The sequence below is a fragment of the Acanthopagrus latus genome, chromosome 18, assembly GCF_904848185.1.
Source record: "Acanthopagrus latus isolate v.2019 chromosome 18, fAcaLat1.1, whole genome shotgun sequence".
NCBI classification, from domain to species: domain Eukaryota; kingdom Metazoa; phylum Chordata; class Actinopteri; order Spariformes; family Sparidae; genus Acanthopagrus; species Acanthopagrus latus.
In genome coordinates, this window is record NC_051056.1 from 28115490 (window position 1) to 28133537 (window position 18048).

The window sequence follows — 18048 nt, forward strand, 5'->3', positions numbered from 1 at the left end:
AGAAACATCCCGGGGACTGGCAGCGGTCCCTGGCCCTCAGTCGTACGACCGCAGTAACTGTGTGGACGGTGCCATGTTCGAGATCTGCCAGAATCGCTGTGCTCAGACTGCGGTGGTTAAACGGTTACGCCATTCTGGACAGTATCAGCTGAGTGGTGGCAGGACGCTCTGCTGTGCCTGCCTGGCCATGTGGTTCGAGTCGGTTTGTGATGTATTTCCAAATTAAGGCAGATAAGAAAGACCATTTGCAATGCTCAGATTCATGCAATCAAAAGATGGCACATACAAAGGGCTACATAGACGCTTGCGGTCAAAACGAGCCGCGAGCCTGGAGCTGGGCCTCGTCTCCCTCCAGACTGCTAATGCTAAACATAACACAGAGACAGTGTTTACTTAGTGCTTAGCATTGTGAATTGGATTCTATGGATCTCCGTTTCACTCGCTCACTCTTAATCGGTCATTTTTCTTGTTGTCATCCTTGTCGACTTTCTCATGTTACCCTCCTTTTTCCCCCCCGGCCTCTTTTTCTGCTGAACGCTTTCTGCATCTCTTATTCAATCTTTCCTTTTCCACACTACTGTACATCCCTCTCCGTCTTCATCTGTCTCTCGTTTACACTTTCTTCTCTCAGTTTTTGTTCATGCACTCTTTCTCTCTGTCTGTCTGTCTGTCTGTCTACCCTCCCAGGCGTGGCCCGTGTCAAGTTAACGCGACCAGACAGGGATAATTCCCTGACTCACTCTGCGGTTTACTTTTCCCCTCTTCTCTTCCCCCGTCTCTCACTCCATCCCTCTGTCATCCCTCACTCCTCTCCCATCCATCCCGCTGTTCAACCGGGTTTCACGGTCTTTTCATTTCGACTGTTTCTGCCCATCTGTTTTCTGCCCCTCCCGTTCTCTCCTCTGGCGGGCGACCTGTTCTACCCGGTTATCTATTTATTGCGTTGTCTGCTAATTCACACACGCCCTCCCTTCCAGCATCAGTCCTTCCATCTGTCTTTTCTGGCTATCTCTCCATCAAAGTCTACCTCTCAACTGATCAATCTTTCCTTTTTTGAACATCCATACGTCCATCTGACTGTCCTCCTCTTTTTCCTACTCAACCTTTTCACCCCTGCCTCCACCCCTCCTCATCCGCGCCAGAAGCTAATTAGATTTACCCAATCGTTTCCATTCTTTCATTCGATTCTTCCTTCCGCTCTGACCATCCCTTCCTCTTGTCCTCTCCTTGCCTTTCACAGTGTGTCATGTATAATGAACACGAGTGCAATCTCTGCTAAGGTCATATTGTGGGTAAGTGGTCCGTTCACATCCACCCACCCAGATTACAAACCGATCTCATTCATGTGGAGAAACAGAATACCGCCGCAGTAATGGAAAGTGCACAGACGGCACAAAACAGCAAACTGGAGCGGGTGGCAAGCTGTTGTCATGGCCAACAAAAACTGTGTTTCTGCCCGGATGACCTCTTTGGAATATATCCTCCCTGCTGAAGTGTCCTTGAGCAGGTCGCGGTCTCTAACAGCTCCGGGGCTCTACAGCTGACCCTGTGCTCTGGCCTCTCTGTTGGGGGGGTAGAAAAAGAAATTCACCTGCGTGCTTCAACACAGCATCACATTATTATTATTATAATTAAGCTGTTTGTATGCATCAGTTTATCAAAGGTCAGTGAAGACATTCGCCAACACAATGCGACGCTAAACAGACCCGGCACCCATGTGCTGCTGGGACGATGCTACAGTCCATGACGGGAAGTCGCTAGTCTGACGTGAAAGATGCAAAGACAACTCAAATATTTCTATTTGCTTGTAGATGATTACGGCTGTCACCAGCTTGTTGGAACCACAAGTTACCATATTTGGACAAAAGGGGAGGAGCTGCTAATTGGATCTGATTAAGAACCCGACGACACGTTGTGGTCGCGGCTTATCGATCACAAAGACGCCGCAGCTAACACGTCATCATGCTGCAGTAGAAGACCTGAAACTGTGATTGGGTCATTTTTCTCATAAACTTACATAAAACCGCCCCCTGCTGGCCATGTGAAAGAATGCAGTTCTGACTTGTGCGTAACACTATTAAACACTGTTTCTACCATGATAAGACTTACTTCTCCCCTGAACGTGAGGTTCGCCTGATTGAGACGTATTAATTACATCTGATCAAAAACTAGACTCCATTCACTGCATTCTTTAAGAAAGGAAACACATGGAGACATGTAAAGTCGTCTAATTATAACTGAAAAGTAAAACGCCTGCAGAACAAGCCAAAGCCGAGCAGAAGAATGTAAAATACACATTTTCCTGTGGGAACCTGATTTTCTTTCGGAAACTATATAAAAAAAAAAAAAAGAGCGCAGGTTTAAATGAATCATAATTGAGATACCTGATGCAGAAACAGCCTTACCCTTGACAAAGTAAATTGTGGCTTCAATTTTCTTTTCCCACAGCTTCTTGCAGGATTTACAATATGAACTAACATGCTAATCCTACAGTCAAATTTATTATGAACCCGCTGCATGTTATCATCAGAGGCAGCGAGGCTACCGGTACCTCCTCCTCCTCCTCCAGCGACGTCGTCTACATCCACAGAGACAATGGGACAGAGAACGGCCAAAACCATAAGGCGATATGTTACAAGCTCAGAAAGTCGCTGATTGAAATATATAGAACGGAGACTGGAGAGTAAATGAGAAAGTAATAAGCTCTCTCCCTCCTCCCTCTCTCCGTCCTCCTTCGCTTCTTTCTCTCCAACCTCTATCTCGCTTAACTCATTCACTTACACCAACATCTGTCTCTGTCGTGTCCTTGATTTGCAGCTGGCATTATTACGCTGACTGCTGCAATCATTCAAAAGTAGCACAAGAAGCATTTTCATTATCTGTATAATACCTTGGTATAATTACCATAAACATGAGACCACGGTCAAGATGATTGGTAGCCTCTGTCTCACGCCCGTGGTATTGTTGGTGCCTTTTCAACTCGAGGGGTTTTTCGTGGTCCTTTCCAAGCCGGACTTCACGCTGGAAGTTATTTTCCATCCGAATTTTAACACCTTCCATTATCTGCCGCTGCAGGGAAGCTCTGGAAACTTCAGCTCTGTTTGGACTGGCAGAGCAGCGCCCACTCTCTGCCGTGTAGCCATAAACCAATTTCTTCTTCGTCATAAAGGATAACGGGAACGCAAATAACGTATATGATGCTTTATGTCACTGCATCCAGAAATAAAGGCGTATTCTGTAGAGTGAGGCCAGATTTTTTTAAGATATCTTCGGCGACATATTTAACCAACAACTGCTGTTTTTTGCAAGCTATCCTCGGCTGTAGCTAGCAACCGTTAGCTGATTAGCTCATGGCTCGTTTAGAAATGACCTCGGATCACAACATCCACTCAGCACACAGAGATGTATGGTTGTATTTATCTGTTTGGTGCAGAAGTCAGAGGTATGATTATTTAATTTCTAATATTTTGTGAGATTATTAAACTACGGGGAGCTCTCGGACTGTTGCCTCCTGCTGGTACAAAGTGGTATTACAAGACAGAACTGGTCAGCACGCCGTCTTCAGTAACATCTCTGCAGCACGATACATCGACGTCTTTTACTTAATGTCAATGTTTTAAACTTAAATTCTGGCCATATCCAACCAAATGAAGAGGTTAGTAGTCTCATCTGTAGTCTTGCACATGACTTGTTATCAAGTGTTTTTTTGCATCGTTCTGTGTGTTTGCTGAACTGAAACTGAAACTAAATATCCCTTCAGACAACACGTGGTATTGGATCTCGTATCATATATCCCTCTCACATCTCTCTCTCTCTCTCCTTCTTTCTTCCTGCCACAGACAGCGACGACGGAGAAGCAGACAGAATCAATAGGAGCCAATCAGCACCAGACGAAGATGAACACGGGCCCTTTCTCCCTTTTCTCACTGTCTACTTTAAAGTAAAGTCAGGCAATCCTTCTTATCTCATCTCTCTTCCTATTCTTTCTCTTCTTCTCTCTCCGTCATACACCTTCACCTCTTTTAATGCTCCGGTCAGTTTTTTTTTTTTTTTGTGCTTCTGCAAAATGGCAAGTCAGTGAGTCTCCTGTATATGAAATGCTGTGAGATAATGTGTTTTATTTTCTAGATCCCATTCAGTTTTTCTCTTATCATGTCAAATGTCGTGATAGATGTCACCAGAAAACAACAAGTTTTGTTCATAGCGGTTTGTGAGGTGTGTCAGAAAAGTGACCGCGATAGAGATTATTACATTTTATGCTCTGGCAAAAAAAAAAGCCACATAACCACATTTTTTGTTGTTTTCTTGAATTATGATGTCCAATAGTCTTTTTTATGGGCTGAGAGAACTCCATCACCCCTCCGCCTCTTTTAAATCATCTCAACAAAACTCCAAAAGTTTATCTGACTTTTTCAAGTCAAACAGGGACACATGTTTTAAATATATGGCAAAGCTTTTTGACCGTGGTGGTTCCACTTCTGACAAATGGTTTAAACGCTGAGTTCGAGCTGACCGGCTTGCATCAAATCATATAATCATAGCTTTCTTAGTTTTCACTGCATCAAATGGCTCCTGACATCTTGTGGATGTGGATTTAACCAGGCTGGGTTTTGACTTACAGTTTGACTTGTGTTACTCAAAACTCTGGCAGTGTCTCTAATGATTATGTGATTATGCGCAAACCTTCCAAATGATCATTCTTCATTTTTTCCACGTGTAAATTTTGTGTTTTGTTCGTTTGTAATGCCACATATTGTTACATGTATCTCTGCGTATATTTCATAAGTAACGGCTGAAAGCGTCACCTCTCTTTTCTGGATTAACGTTGCTGTTAACATAGCTTAGTACGGCGGTGTCCATTCCTATAAAACCGTAATGTAGTGGATGAAATAATATCCACAAGCTTTTCTCTCAGACTAACACGCTGAATGAGGCCTTTTGTTTGCTCTGTTTGAAGTTTCACCTGCAGAGACTTCTGGTGCGTTTTGACTCAGGGCCGGGAGTCTCGTCAGGATTGTGAAGGAATGTTTCTGAGTTTGTGTTTGTTTGTAGAGGGAAGTGCTCAGACATGGATCCATTACTGCGTGTTTGTGTGTGTGTGTGTGTGTGTGTGTGTGTGTGTGTTTGTGTGCTTTAACGTGGATGTAAGAAAGAATATGTGCCAGTGAATTTCCATGTTCACGGTCAAATTACAGCCTTCTTTAAAGAACTGTATATAAAAGCCATGGAAATATAGTTTGTCTAAATGTGTTTGCTTTTTGTACTTGGATTTAAAGCACAACCTTGAAGCTCTGTAATAATTAAATCTTGGGAGTGTTTTACAGTTCAGTAGCTTAAATCTGCTGCTGAACCTGAGCTGTGATCAAATGCATCCTCTGCACGCTTCTTTTCTTTCAGTGTGTTTAAGAGCTTTGTGATTCTGAGGTGTACGTTCACCACCTTGGACTCTGAATACAACTTTGATCTTACAGACGAACTGTAAATTAAGCACTTAAAATGAATGTATTATGAATGAGTGTGCATGCCTGAGTGAGACAACAAGAGAACCATTCAAACACTAAGAAATTAAATGAAATGGGAAATGTGCGCGTCCTACCTGTACACGGTGGTCGGTGGGTAGTTGGCGATGTCGTAGATGAGTCGTATGTGTCCCTGGTACAGCTCCAGCGCCAGCGGGTCGTGGTCCTCCTTGTACAACAGAATACCGTTGTCTTTATCTGTGGCCACCTGCAGGGACGGCAGTGAGAGTTAAAAAAACAAGATATTACAAGAAGGATAAAACAGTCTGTGGAAACTTTGTATTTTCATCGATAAATACTAAATTGTTTTGTATGTTCATGCCAAATAAAAACATTTTAATGATTTTCCCTACATGGACAATAAAGTACCTGACTAACTAATACTTATTATATATGTTATATAACATTTAATAATGATGCTATTCCTTCATAACAGTAAGAAATAGCTCAGTAGCAAGAATGACATAAATCCAGTGGTTCTGACTACAGAGCAGCTTCTGTCACCAGGCCATGAGACTCAGTTCATCCACTATATATTGTTTTAATTTCACAAGTCATATGTGACAGGGAAATGACACTAAGAATAGAAAACAGCCAAATCTTCTTGCTGATGGTCTCGGTTAAAGAAACTGTGACATCAGCAGGTAAAAACTCCTCGTAGTAAGTTAAATGCGTCTGTAGCTGCTGTTACGTTACTGCAGATGATCATTCAGCAGTTGTTTCTAACAGCTGTAACATTTGTGGCTTCTTTCTAAAAGCTTAAGAAGCGGTGAGACGTTTGAGGCGCGACTGTGATCCACTCCTTCGGCTGCAGCATTGCAAAAATCCACACAGCTCTGCCCTCAAGTTTTTCTAAGACCTGGCGAAGCACCTCACTGGCAGCGAGTGCGAGTATTCAGATATCGTGTGTTGATGCAGCTCCGAGTCAATGAGAAATGAAATCGACTTCTGATTCGTGGCGGCGTGAAAATGAGGAGAAAATGTATATTTTCTCCACTGGCGTCCCTAAACGAGGTCACTCTCGCCTCGCTCTCACACAGACACACTTGACATGTCACACTCGCTCGCGTGCTCCGCTAAGCGCTAACTAACTAGCGAGTGGAAATGGGGCCAAGGGGCCAAGCACTTAACACTCTTGGCTTCAATGGAGCATGGCCAAGTCAACACCTGCTAACAAGCTGCTGGAGGAAAAAAAGAAGGAGATGGAGGCTGAGAGGAGAGAGGGAGGGAGAAATGTAAAGGAAGAAAGGGAGCGAGGGAGACCGAGAGGGAGAGAAAGGGGGCTGAAGAACGAGAGCTATAGAAAAGTGGGAGCAGACTGAAAGAAAAAGGGCGAAAAGTGTTAAAGAGAAAGAGAAAAAAACATCCAGTGATTTATGAAGTGCTGTGGCCCTTTCATTCTTTTTTTTTCATTTTCTCTCTCTTGCCTCTCAGTCAGGGCCTCTTGGTAGAGTTTAAACAGCCTTGGCAATGACACTGAAAGCTCTTGGCAGGAATGTAGAAGCACATGCACGCTCACACACACACACAGACACACACACACACACACTCGCTCACACAGATCCAAACAGGTGGTAAATATCAATTAGATCGCTCCGTTTCTTGTTTCTCTTTCGCCCACTTTGCGCTCCTATTTCCCAAAAAAAAAGGGAGGAAAATATGTCTCTATTAGGATTTAAGCTCTCAGGTGTCCAAAACGTAAATTCTGTGTGAATGGGGGTGTGTGTGTGTGCACGAGCAGGAGAGCTCAGTGTGCGATGGAAACAGAGGGTGTAGCAGATGTTTGCTTTGCTTTGTCGGCACTAAGTCGTGCAACTCTATAGGCTTGATTTCGGCGGCTCACGTCTCCGTTTCAGGCGGCCCGAAAATGTTTTTTCCATGTAGCGCAGCAGAATACGGCTTCTGCACTTTCAAGGGTCGACACACGTTACAGGACAGGGTTTTAATCCTTTATTGAGGGAGAGCAGGAACAATTTCTGTGTCTGACCGTACCTGTAATGAAATGTGCGCTGTGGGTCGGAGCTTCGCGCCCGGCAGCTCCACAAATCCGTCTCTACCCAGGAAGTGAACGGTGGCCATCTTGTCACATTTGCTACCGTAGAAACTGGGCATGCAGCGGCAGACGGGCTCCCCAGCAACCACCAGGCACTGGGCGCCGTTCTGGCAGTCGGATTGGTCGCAGGGGCTGGTCTGCAGCAGGATCATTGGCGGAGGGTTCTCGCAGAACAGCCCACTGGAGGGAGGAGCAGATTAAACAGGAGATAACTTATTCATGGAGCTTTAATGGGGTGATTTGCTGTGTCTGCTTCCCCTGATAAAACTTGTTTGGTACTTCCTCTTTGCATTTCATTTGGGTATCACATGCTTGACGCTGGAAAAGGTAGAAATCCTGAAGGGGATGAACTCCCACACATGACCCGTCTTTCTTCTGCCGTCTCTCTCCTTTATTTCTGTTTCTTTCCTGCTATGACTTCCTCCCTCTCTCTCTGTCTCTCTTTCTCTCTGTCCCTTGTGATGAATTTGTTTCTCTCATGCCAACAGTCTTTGCTATAATTAACCACATGGAGCTGCATCTGCTGCACACACACACACACGAGCACACACACGAGCACACAGTGGGTCCAGACAGTCAAGTGTCTGATTATGAAGCGCCATCTGTACCTCCTCCCGGTCTGGCCCCCGCGGCGTGTCGCGGCGCTCGTGTCTATTCGAGCCGCCTTTCTGAAGATGTGTGCTCGCGACTCTCACCTGAAACTTTGCTTGCAGACGCAGGTATAGCCGTTGACGGCGTCCACGCACTCCGCTCCATGTTGACACTTATTCTCCAGACAATCATTGTAGTCCTGCTCACAGTGTTGGCCCACGTAGCCCGGTAAACACTCGCACCTGGAGCAACACGGAAAATATGGATGGGATTAGTGTGTGTGTTGGCGACGAGCTCGGCCTCGCGACCGCAGACACTTGACAGCTCAAACGGGCGACAGCTTTCAGTAATGAGCTCGTGTTTTTACAAGCAACAAGTTTCTCAGCAAGCTTTGTTCTCACTGTTAACATCCAACTGTGTGTGTGTGTGTGTGTGTAAATGTAAATAAGAAGCTTGTAAGCTATTCGATGTTACTGTTGCTAAACCAACAGGCAGTAATTGAGCTGTTCTAGAAGAGAAAATGTAGATTTTACTTTATTAGAAAATTATGCAAATGGATCATTTATTAAATGTTCAGAGGAAAGTATTGTTAGATATATTATACTTACATGGGCAGTTATGTATAAAGATTGTTTAAGTTCGCTCCATGGTCCAGGAAACATACGGATGTCAAATATCTAAACTCTTCAGTAGTGACCCTTTGTTTGATGACTAAAGGTCGAATTCACACTCACAATATGGAGCAGTATATCATCGGCATAACTGCTAACTACATAACTGTAGATGCTGTTAGCGAGTTAGCTCAGTTAGCCGTGCAGTTAGCAGTCCAGGCTGGGAGCTCTGAGCACCGGGCAGCCTTTGGTGTTTACGCTGCTAACGCTGGAGCTTGGAAGCCGTAGCCCTGGTGGAGCTAGCTGGTTAGCTAGCTGCTGAAATTCGCACATATTCGACATATTCGTCGGACTGTGTTTGTGTCTGGTTGTGTATTTGTCTGATCGAGATCTCTGACGATTCTTCTTGTTTCTCAAAGTCAAAAGTCAGCTTTCAACTTCTCGACCTCTCTCCTGCTGTCGCTTTGGCATCACTCTCAGTGACCTCTGACCCCTTTAAGTGCCGACCCCTCCCCCGTGCAGCTGTCACTCACCTGTAACTGCGGCCGACATGGACGCACTTTGAGTCGTGTTGACAGGGATCGAATCCGTGGAGACAAGGGTCGACCACCTCCTCACACAGGTCGCCTGGTGACAGAGAGCGGAATGACAATATTTGCATCTTTAGTAATTAAAAGGTTTGAGTGTGAAGTCATTTTTATTAGTACGCTGGGAAATGAAGGAGGAGAGAAACAGAACATATAAAAAAAAAAGGAGGCGGAGGAGTTCGACCTTTTCACATGTTCACTGTCAACTTCAGATGACGGGAAGAGAGAGAAAACAAGCTGGTGGAAAAAGAACATTTATAAATGTGTCTATCTTGTTCAAGGCCGCAGATAATGTGCAGAAGAAGCCCTCATGTGTATACACACACACACACACACACACACACGCACACGCACACACACACACACACACACGAACACACACACACACGCACACACTTTCTCTCTCTCAGAAGGAAGAGCATTATCAGCTTTTTCTCAGAGTTGATGGAGAAGAGGGTTAATAGGCTGTGTAACAGTGGCTATGATGCGCACACACACACACACACACACACACACACACACACACACACACACTCATATGCTCAGATGGTGAGAGGAGTTAACAGTGTGTGTTAAAGCAGTAGCTGAAGTCGGTCATATGAGGGAAGAGCGGATTGAGAAAGGTCAAGTACATTTCCATCGTTCTCTGCCTGCTTTAATCTAATCCTGCCGCTCCACCTCCACCTCCACCTCCACCTCCACCTCCACCGCTCTTCTATCAAGTCGCTTTAAGACGCATGTTGTTCGGAGCTACAGTGTCAGTTCACCTGCAGCTGCTGAGAGATGACAACAGAAACCCTGCAGTCTACAGCGCATGTATGAAAAATCGTTAAAGCAGCGTTTCCAAACGAAGAACCTGTGTCCACTAAAACATTAGTCAGCTGATGTTTGAATGTGCAACTGAGGCTTTCTTCCGTTCATGTGTCGAAGCACAACAAACTTAAATTTTTCATGTATTGAACAATTAGAAATGTTCAGCGCCGTGTTCAGTTCCACCCTCTGAGCTGAGGACTGGGTGGGAAAACGTCCCTGGAAGTTAATTTTAGACCCTGGTCCATGTGGTGGAAATACACTGGAGCTGCTGCAAAGGTTTCCTCGTCCCTGGAGAAAGTTCCTGCAGTGGAAACGCAGCCTAAGAGCCTCCTAGGCGGGCTATTTCACACTCCTGTTACTTAGTTACAGATGCCAACATTAATTCATCAACTTTCAATCATGAAATTAACCGGGATGAGACTGTCGCTGAGGTCGTTACTGGCATCATAAATATGTTTTTGTAGCCTTCACAAACACTTTGATCTGTGACGATTCAAACACTCGTGTTGCATTTTACTTCAGATGTGTTGTTCAAATGATGAGTGAGTTCTGGTGACCTCCTACCTCCTCACGGCAGTATGTGTGTGGCGCCTTCTGGCTTGTGCTCAGTTTTTTTTTTTTTTTCTTCCAAAGCGTGACTCTCTCATTTTCTAGTCTGTAGAAAACTTCATATCAGCTCTTTAAAAGGTCTTGTGACCTTAAGTCTCGATTTTTTCTTCCCCTCTGGTGCAAATGTGACGTGACAGTCCCGGTTTGCTGAGTTCGGAGAAAGCCTGAGCAACTAGCGGAGGACTGTCCTCTTAATGTGACACCTGATGATTACGCTCCGGTTCACCGAGCTGAGTGGAGCTTCAGAGCCAAAGGAGCCAGCTGTGTGTGTGTGTGTGTGTGTGTGTGTGTGTGTGCAACAGCTGTATGTGGTGAGGTGGCTGGCAGTGTGAGAGGAAGCTGTATGCCAACAACGATAATGACCTGGTGTGTGTGTGGCTGAGTGTGTGTGTGTGTGTGTGTGTATATTGACCGTTATCCAGTGTCAAAGGGGACCAGCTGTGTGTGTGTGTGTGTGTGTGTGGGTGTGTGTGTGTGTGTGTTTTAGAGGACACTGTCACAGATAGACAAACTTAACTTCCCAGTCAGCAGTTCAGCTCTGACTTGCCGGGCTCTCTCTCTCCTCCCCTCGCTCGCTGCCTCTGCCCTTTATCGGCCCACTCTTTACCCTTTTCCCTTCGCCATGTTTATTTTTCCCTTCCCTCTCTGCTACACAGTCCCTCTCTGCCGTCTCTCCGTCATACTCCCCTCTCTCTCTCTCTCTCTTCTTGTGTGATTGTTCTTTCACCCTCCTGCAGGAGCAGTTTCAGGTCACTGCGGAGAGGCTGTCCATTATAACTTACCATCCAGTAAAGTGGAAAATGTGATTTTGTGTGTGGCAGTGGAGCGACTTGGTGACCCCGCCGGTTTCAGGAAGAATCAAGTGTATAAATAGATTACGTGTGTGTGTGTGTGTGTGTGTGTGTGTGTGTGTGTGTGTACCTGTGTAGTTGGGCGGACAGACGCAGGTGTAGTTGTTGATGCCGTCGATGCAGGTGGAGTTGTTCTCGCAGTCGTTGTCTTCGCAGTCGTCCGGGTTCATCTCGCAGCGCTGGCCCTCGAAGCCCGGCGGACACACACAGCTGCACACACACACACACGGAGACACAAACACAATGCCCGTTATAAGGCCGGATCGGATCGCACACTCGCGCCGCTCCACCTGAAAGAAAAATCAATCAGCTGCTCGGCTTCACTTGCCCTCAAATTCTTGCTTTAAGAGCTTTAAACGAAAACTCTTTAATCTGTATTCTAGTGGGCTTCTGTCCGGGTTCTTACACACCACCGGAGCCAGAGCGTATCTATATTTAGTGGCCCAACAAGAGACACCACTTCATGCCTCATTTTATAGCAGAAATTAAATTTTAACTCGACTGTTCAAGGTTTAAACTATTACCGCCCCTGACAATCCTCCTTTTGATTTGTGTCGTCTGTGGTTCTTCTTGTTGGAGGATGTTTCTCTGATGAACACCAGAACACACAGAGCCGACCCGAGAACAAAAAAACATGCTGAGATAAACTTTTTTTTTTCCTAATTTGATGCCACCGCTGCCGGACACCGCCCACCTGAGTAACTCTAAAGGAATTATCAAAGCGTCTTCCTCCACCTCCAGCTCCACCTCCCCCCCTCTCTGCTCGTCTTCCTCACTCCTCCATCTTCAGATTAATTTCACCCTCCTCCTCCTCTCTTCTCACCAGCCCTTGATCTCCCTCTCCCTTCCTCCCACCCTGCGTATCTCGGTCCGGTTAACTCCTCACAATTGATCACATGCACTCAAAAACACGCACCACCTTTACATAAAGATCAACATCCTCTCCACACACACATGCACACAGGGTTTGATAACCAGCTCGCCCTCTCCCACGACCTTCTTCTTCTTCTTCTTCTTCTTCCATGTGTTCGAGTCAAGTTGCTTTTGGGTGAAGAGGATTTTAAAAGGAAGGTCATCCTAACACGTAGAGCACACGTGAGAAAACAACCCACACACACCCACACCCACACACACACACACACACACACACACACACACACCCACACACACACACACTCTGCCTGGAGACGGTGTGTCCTCCGTCCTCCTCTGCACCTGTAGAACTCACTCTGTTTCTTTTGTTTCACTTCTCACTTTGACTTTTCTAATCTAAAGTTACCGCCCTCACAGACCTTTTCTCACGCTAACACTTATCTCACTCACTCCCTCTTCTCACACACACACACACACACACACACACACACACACACACACACACACACACACACACACACACACACACACACGATATTCATTGCCTTCCCCCCACCCACCCTGTCTGTCTGTCGGCTGCTGCTTCTCAGACAAAAAAAAGCTCAATTTAAAGCCAAGACTCCAAACAACAAAGTACAGTAAGCCTCCTGCAACACAATGAGCTTATTAAATTGTTGTGGCTAACATATTAGCAACCGCTTGCCCACTTACACTCCCAGCAGGCCCAGAACATTATGAACACATCAGAGTCATATTTCTCGACAAAATAAACGTCCAAAAATGCTCTTTTTTGAGCTGCGGTCTGGTCAGAACTCTACTAACAACAGTCCATGTGTTTGCATTTAAAACTATAGAAATGCACTTCCTTGTAATGTGTAACTGGACGTCTGAGGCTGCTCTTAGTACAGGTGTGATGTGGATGCATTTGAGATCCAGTCACTCAGACCACATTCAGAGGTGTTCTGAGCCGCGCTGAGAGGACGGCATCATAACAACAATCATAATCAATTAAACGCTGTCTGATTTCCATGTGGTTCATGCATATCTCCAGACCCCATTAAGAATACACATGATTTTAAGATTTGTTGTGTAGAGAGAGAAACTGGACAAACTTTGTGACAAACTTTTAAATCATAGGTGCCTTCTGGTAAATTCGGCATTAAAGACAAACATTAAGATGTTTCTTTATATGTGATGAGTTTGAGTTCACATCCAAAATGTGTCTTCTGCTTCCACCTTTTACACCAAGTTTATTCAAGAATATAACAAATTGGTGATATACATGTTTAAATTTACCAGAACAGTAAACAGTAACTAATTAATTATACTTTTTGTTGCCTGTGGAGAAAAGATCTACATTTTGAGATTTGAGACACGTTGTGAAACGCTGTCTGCAACAAATTATTTATTGTTTGGGGCTTCGTTTTAATTCGACAGCAGTTAATAGTGAATATATTTCTTTCTTTGTGTAAAAAATGTCACCGTTTGTTGGGTTAATATTTGGAGCTGGGAAGAGAGATGCCAGGTGTGAACTGTCGGGCTTTAATCTGTCCACGTGTGATTGGATCACCCAGAAGTCGCCTTAAGATATAAAGATAAGATATAAAATGACTTAACCTGACAGGAAGAAGCATAAACTCCTAGCTGAGACGTCAAGAATTCATCCATACTGCACAAAGAAAGTCTTGGCTTTAATAAGTGATCACTCGTCTACATAGAAATAAAAAAGAGAGAAGAAGAAGAAGAAGAAGAAGAAGAAGAAGAAGAAGAAGAGGAAGAAGAAGAGGAGGAGGAACAATAAAAGAAACTGCACGAAAGGAACAAAAGACATGAAATGCAGCTAATGTTGACGATGAAATGTTCCCACGAGAAACAAAAGACAGAGAAATACAAATGAGGGCAGCGCTGCCAGACCCGACCCGGGTCAGAGAGCACTGCTCCACTAATCAAATCCCAGTCCTGACATTTAAAGTATATAGTTTGACAAATGGGTTCCTGCTAAGAACCGAAGGCTAATTGGAGTTACTGAATATCCCCAACTGATTATATAACATGTTAAAATGTCAAAGGGCTCCGGTCTGCCCGTGTGTCTCAGAGGACGTGTTTCTTTACCTGTGTTGGTATTAACATTAAGAGAGGATCCGTAAAGGGTAAAGAGAGCCCTAATAGCATTACCACGCGTGGACGGTAAAGGCCAGACGCACATCAAAGCTCCACAAAGGGCAAAGGCCTCGTTAAGGGGCTCGCGGAGGAGGCAGATCTGGTTATGATATTTATAACAATTGTTTCAATCAGAGCGGCTGTTTGTCACGAGTCCGGGACAGAGACGGAGTTTTCTGACAGATGCCGGTGACCCTGGCAGGCAGACGGGCGCTCATGCTCGCAACACGATTACTTGAATTAGTAATTCGGTTTTATTAGCCCGCTGGAACTCATTACAGAGCACCCTCAGGATTAACTCTGAGACTGTTTGGTGAACGTAAATCCGCGACCATAAACCATCCAGTTCTAATTGAATTCTTTTTGTATCTTTGTATCTTTTATGAGCTGCATTTATAAACTTGTTTTTTTTATTTTTTGTGTCCGTTTATATTTTGTATGTTTTAATGTCATTGTAGTGTAAATAAAGGGGCATGCCCTCAGGGATCTTAGAAGCTAGTTTGTGCACGGATAATTATTTCGCACTCAGAACGCGTCGTATTTGATTGTTTTTAATAGAAGCAATCTCACTGCCAAGGCTGCGACCTCGCCCCCTTCAAAGAGTTTAAAATATTGTGTATTTAATGTGGTTTGGTTCGGTTTAATGGCTGTTTTCTTAAAAATGTATCAAATTAAACGTCTGCTTTTAATGAATTTTTACTTCTACACAATTGGAGACCGTCTTGATTACTTTTGGTCTGCGGTCGACAACCAGAGTTACATTTTGTCTCTCTGCACTGAATTCCAAATTCGTTTTAGTGTCTCGGTCCAAAAGGGATTAGTCACGAGACGACAGGCGACGAGGGGAACGCGGCGTTTAATATTTCAGGTTGTGGCCATAAAACATTCAACACGTTTTTTTTTTTTTACAGTTCTGCTAAACATTTACAGTATTTCAAGCTGTCGGATCGTGGAGAAATAAAAGAAAAGGCAGCAGAAGCTCAGAGGTGTGAGAAGCACGTCTGAGCTCCTGTATCAGCTCAACAACCGCCGCTGAGGCTGCCGACCCCCGACGGCTCCGGCGGAGCTGCTCTGCAGCCGGGAGTCAAACTGTGATTGTGTTGGGCAGCTCCCAGGTGTGAAAGTGTGAGTCTGGGTGAATGTGAAACAGGAGGTTCCTGGAAAAAAAGCGAGCGAGTGCAGAACGGTTCTCCTGGATGAATATAGATGAATAACAGGGTCAAGTACGTTATCGACTGCGGTTCTCTGCTTCTGTTTCAGCTTTAGAAAGGTCCAGTTTAGGGGGGTTAGATGCAAAAATGACTTTTTAAAGTGTTTATAATCAAAGAGTCATTATGTTTGTGTTACCTTGAGATAGGTCCATCATGTTGCAGCATCTTGTGTCTACAGTGGTCCAGATCAGATCAGTTTTCCCTTTTCTTCTTAAGATTTAAAACCTAAATAGCAAACATTTTATAAAGGCTTTTTTCTTGCTAACTGAGTTATCCTGAGTGAATTCATTTCTCCACAGTCTATACAAACTTGTCTTTATCTTATCTGTTACATTATTTGGCATAACTGAAACGTTTGAGGTTTAACTGAATGTAATTTCTATCACTTAAATTCTTAAATGTCTGATGTTTTGTGAAGGCTTTGACTTGTTCACAGACTGTCGTGGTCATGATATCTCCTGGTTATCGTTCTTCCTTTACTTTGTCCTGTGTGACTCAATGTCTTCATAAATGACCTGTTGAAGATCTCTCGCGTACAAATAAAGGTTGATTAACTGGACGTGTATTCAGTCAGAGAGAGAACAGTCTTATACTGCTGTGTGAGGGCAAAACTGTCAGCACTGCATAAATCTACTGCCGTTTATTTTTTAGAATCCCAATCAGCAGCGTCCTAAAGCTGCGCTACAGATGAAGCTGAGCCGTAAATTAAGTCCACACACATTTTAAAACACAGAAAACAGATCACAGTCTTATTTTATACCGCTGCAAGTTGAGAAACACTGACAGAAGTTTAAAACATCCCTGTAAGCGAGCGAGGAGGTCAGTGAGGGCGCGAGGATTTAATGAGCAGACCAAATGGGGGATTCCTCCTCTCAGAAGTCTCCTCTGTTCCTGTCTAACCCCCCTGACACACACGCACACACACACGCACACACACACACGCACACACGCACACACACAGGCAGTAAAAAAAAAGACATCATGAGGTCAAAGTGAGCCTCTATCTCGGGTAATGCATTGTCCAGTGAGGCGAGACTGTCCACTCTAATCATGTTGTCTATATTTCTGGGAGCACAGTGAGTTAATTCTCCCTGAAGATGAGAAAACAGGGTGAAGTTTATGAAACGTCTCCACTGATGGGGCGGAGCAGCGGGGCAAGGAAGGAGCAAATGAGATCTGACCCACAGCGCAAGAAGGATTCCCTAAAGGACTGTTTGATACTTCTCAATCTCCTACATGCAGCGTAAAAATCAGACGAATGGTTGCGTTGCTGATTTCCAGAGACAGCACCATGAGAAGTCTCAGAGAAAGTTAACAAGTTGCTGGTCTTTGTACCTGAAGTGGTCCTCCTGGCCGGGCTGAATGTGGCAGGTTCCTCCGTTAGAGCAGGGGAAACTAATACAGGCGTTGATGGGTATTTCACAGTTCTGACCCTGAAGGAGAGAAAAGAGGAAGGAAATGAATTATTGAATATTGGATGTTTTTCCATCAAGCGATCATTTCACTATTCAAACAAGGACGAGACGCTTTCAGATCACTTCACAGCTCCTGTGAGACAATCTGTCTCCCTCCAGCTCAGGATCACGTTCTGCTTCTGCCGTTCTGACAAAGTAACTCTGAGGACATGTACTTGTGTTGAGTTTTTCCATTTTCTGCTACTTTCTACTTTCACTACAAACATTTCGAAGGGAACTGTTGCACTTTTTACTCCACATTCGTTAACTTTAGTTACATGCGAGTTCACAGACGCAGCATCAGAGCCGAAGTAGCTCGTTACTTTATAAATAAATGTATTTAATCGGCAGTCAGGTTAAAAAAAAACAAACAAACAACTTCACTTTGGATAATGAAGAAAATACTTAACACTGCGCTCCTTAAACTGACAGCGTTCGATACTGGATGAAGCCTGACTGAATCAAAGGGGACTGTTGGCGGAGGTATACGTTCTACAGCAGATCACAGTGGATCAATAAAGTTTTACTTCAACGTAAAGTTATACTTCTTTCATCACTTTCATTAATACTATATGTAGGTGTTTTATTAATATTTGTCATTAAAAACAAACCTTTTCCTCTGCTGCTTGCAGACAGATATTTTTCTTTATTTTACGCTCTGATAATTAACAACCAATTTTCTGCTTTTGGGCAGCAGAATTTTGAATATTTTAGCT

The 18048-nt window shown here is 44.4% G+C and overlaps 1 protein-coding gene across 3 annotated transcripts in view; it reads right to left on the minus strand.

Annotated features, from left to right (window-relative positions):
- Positions 1 to 18048, minus strand: part of slit3 (slit homolog 3 (Drosophila)) — a 253595-nt gene that overhangs the window by 10162 nt on the left and 225385 nt on the right. For all 3 annotated transcript variants that reach the window (XM_037076548.1, XM_037076547.1, XM_037076546.1), the window contains 6 exons: positions 17214 to 17311; positions 11705 to 11844; positions 9308 to 9401; positions 8268 to 8405; positions 7512 to 7752; positions 5597 to 5727 (listed from right to left, as the gene is read on the minus strand). In XM_037076548.1, coding sequence (XP_036932443.1) covers positions 5597 to 5727; positions 7512 to 7752; positions 8268 to 8405; positions 9308 to 9401; positions 11705 to 11844; positions 17214 to 17311 — 842 coding nt within the window. The remainder of the gene's footprint in view (positions 1 to 5596; positions 5728 to 7511; positions 7753 to 8267; positions 8406 to 9307; positions 9402 to 11704; positions 11845 to 17213; positions 17312 to 18048) is intronic.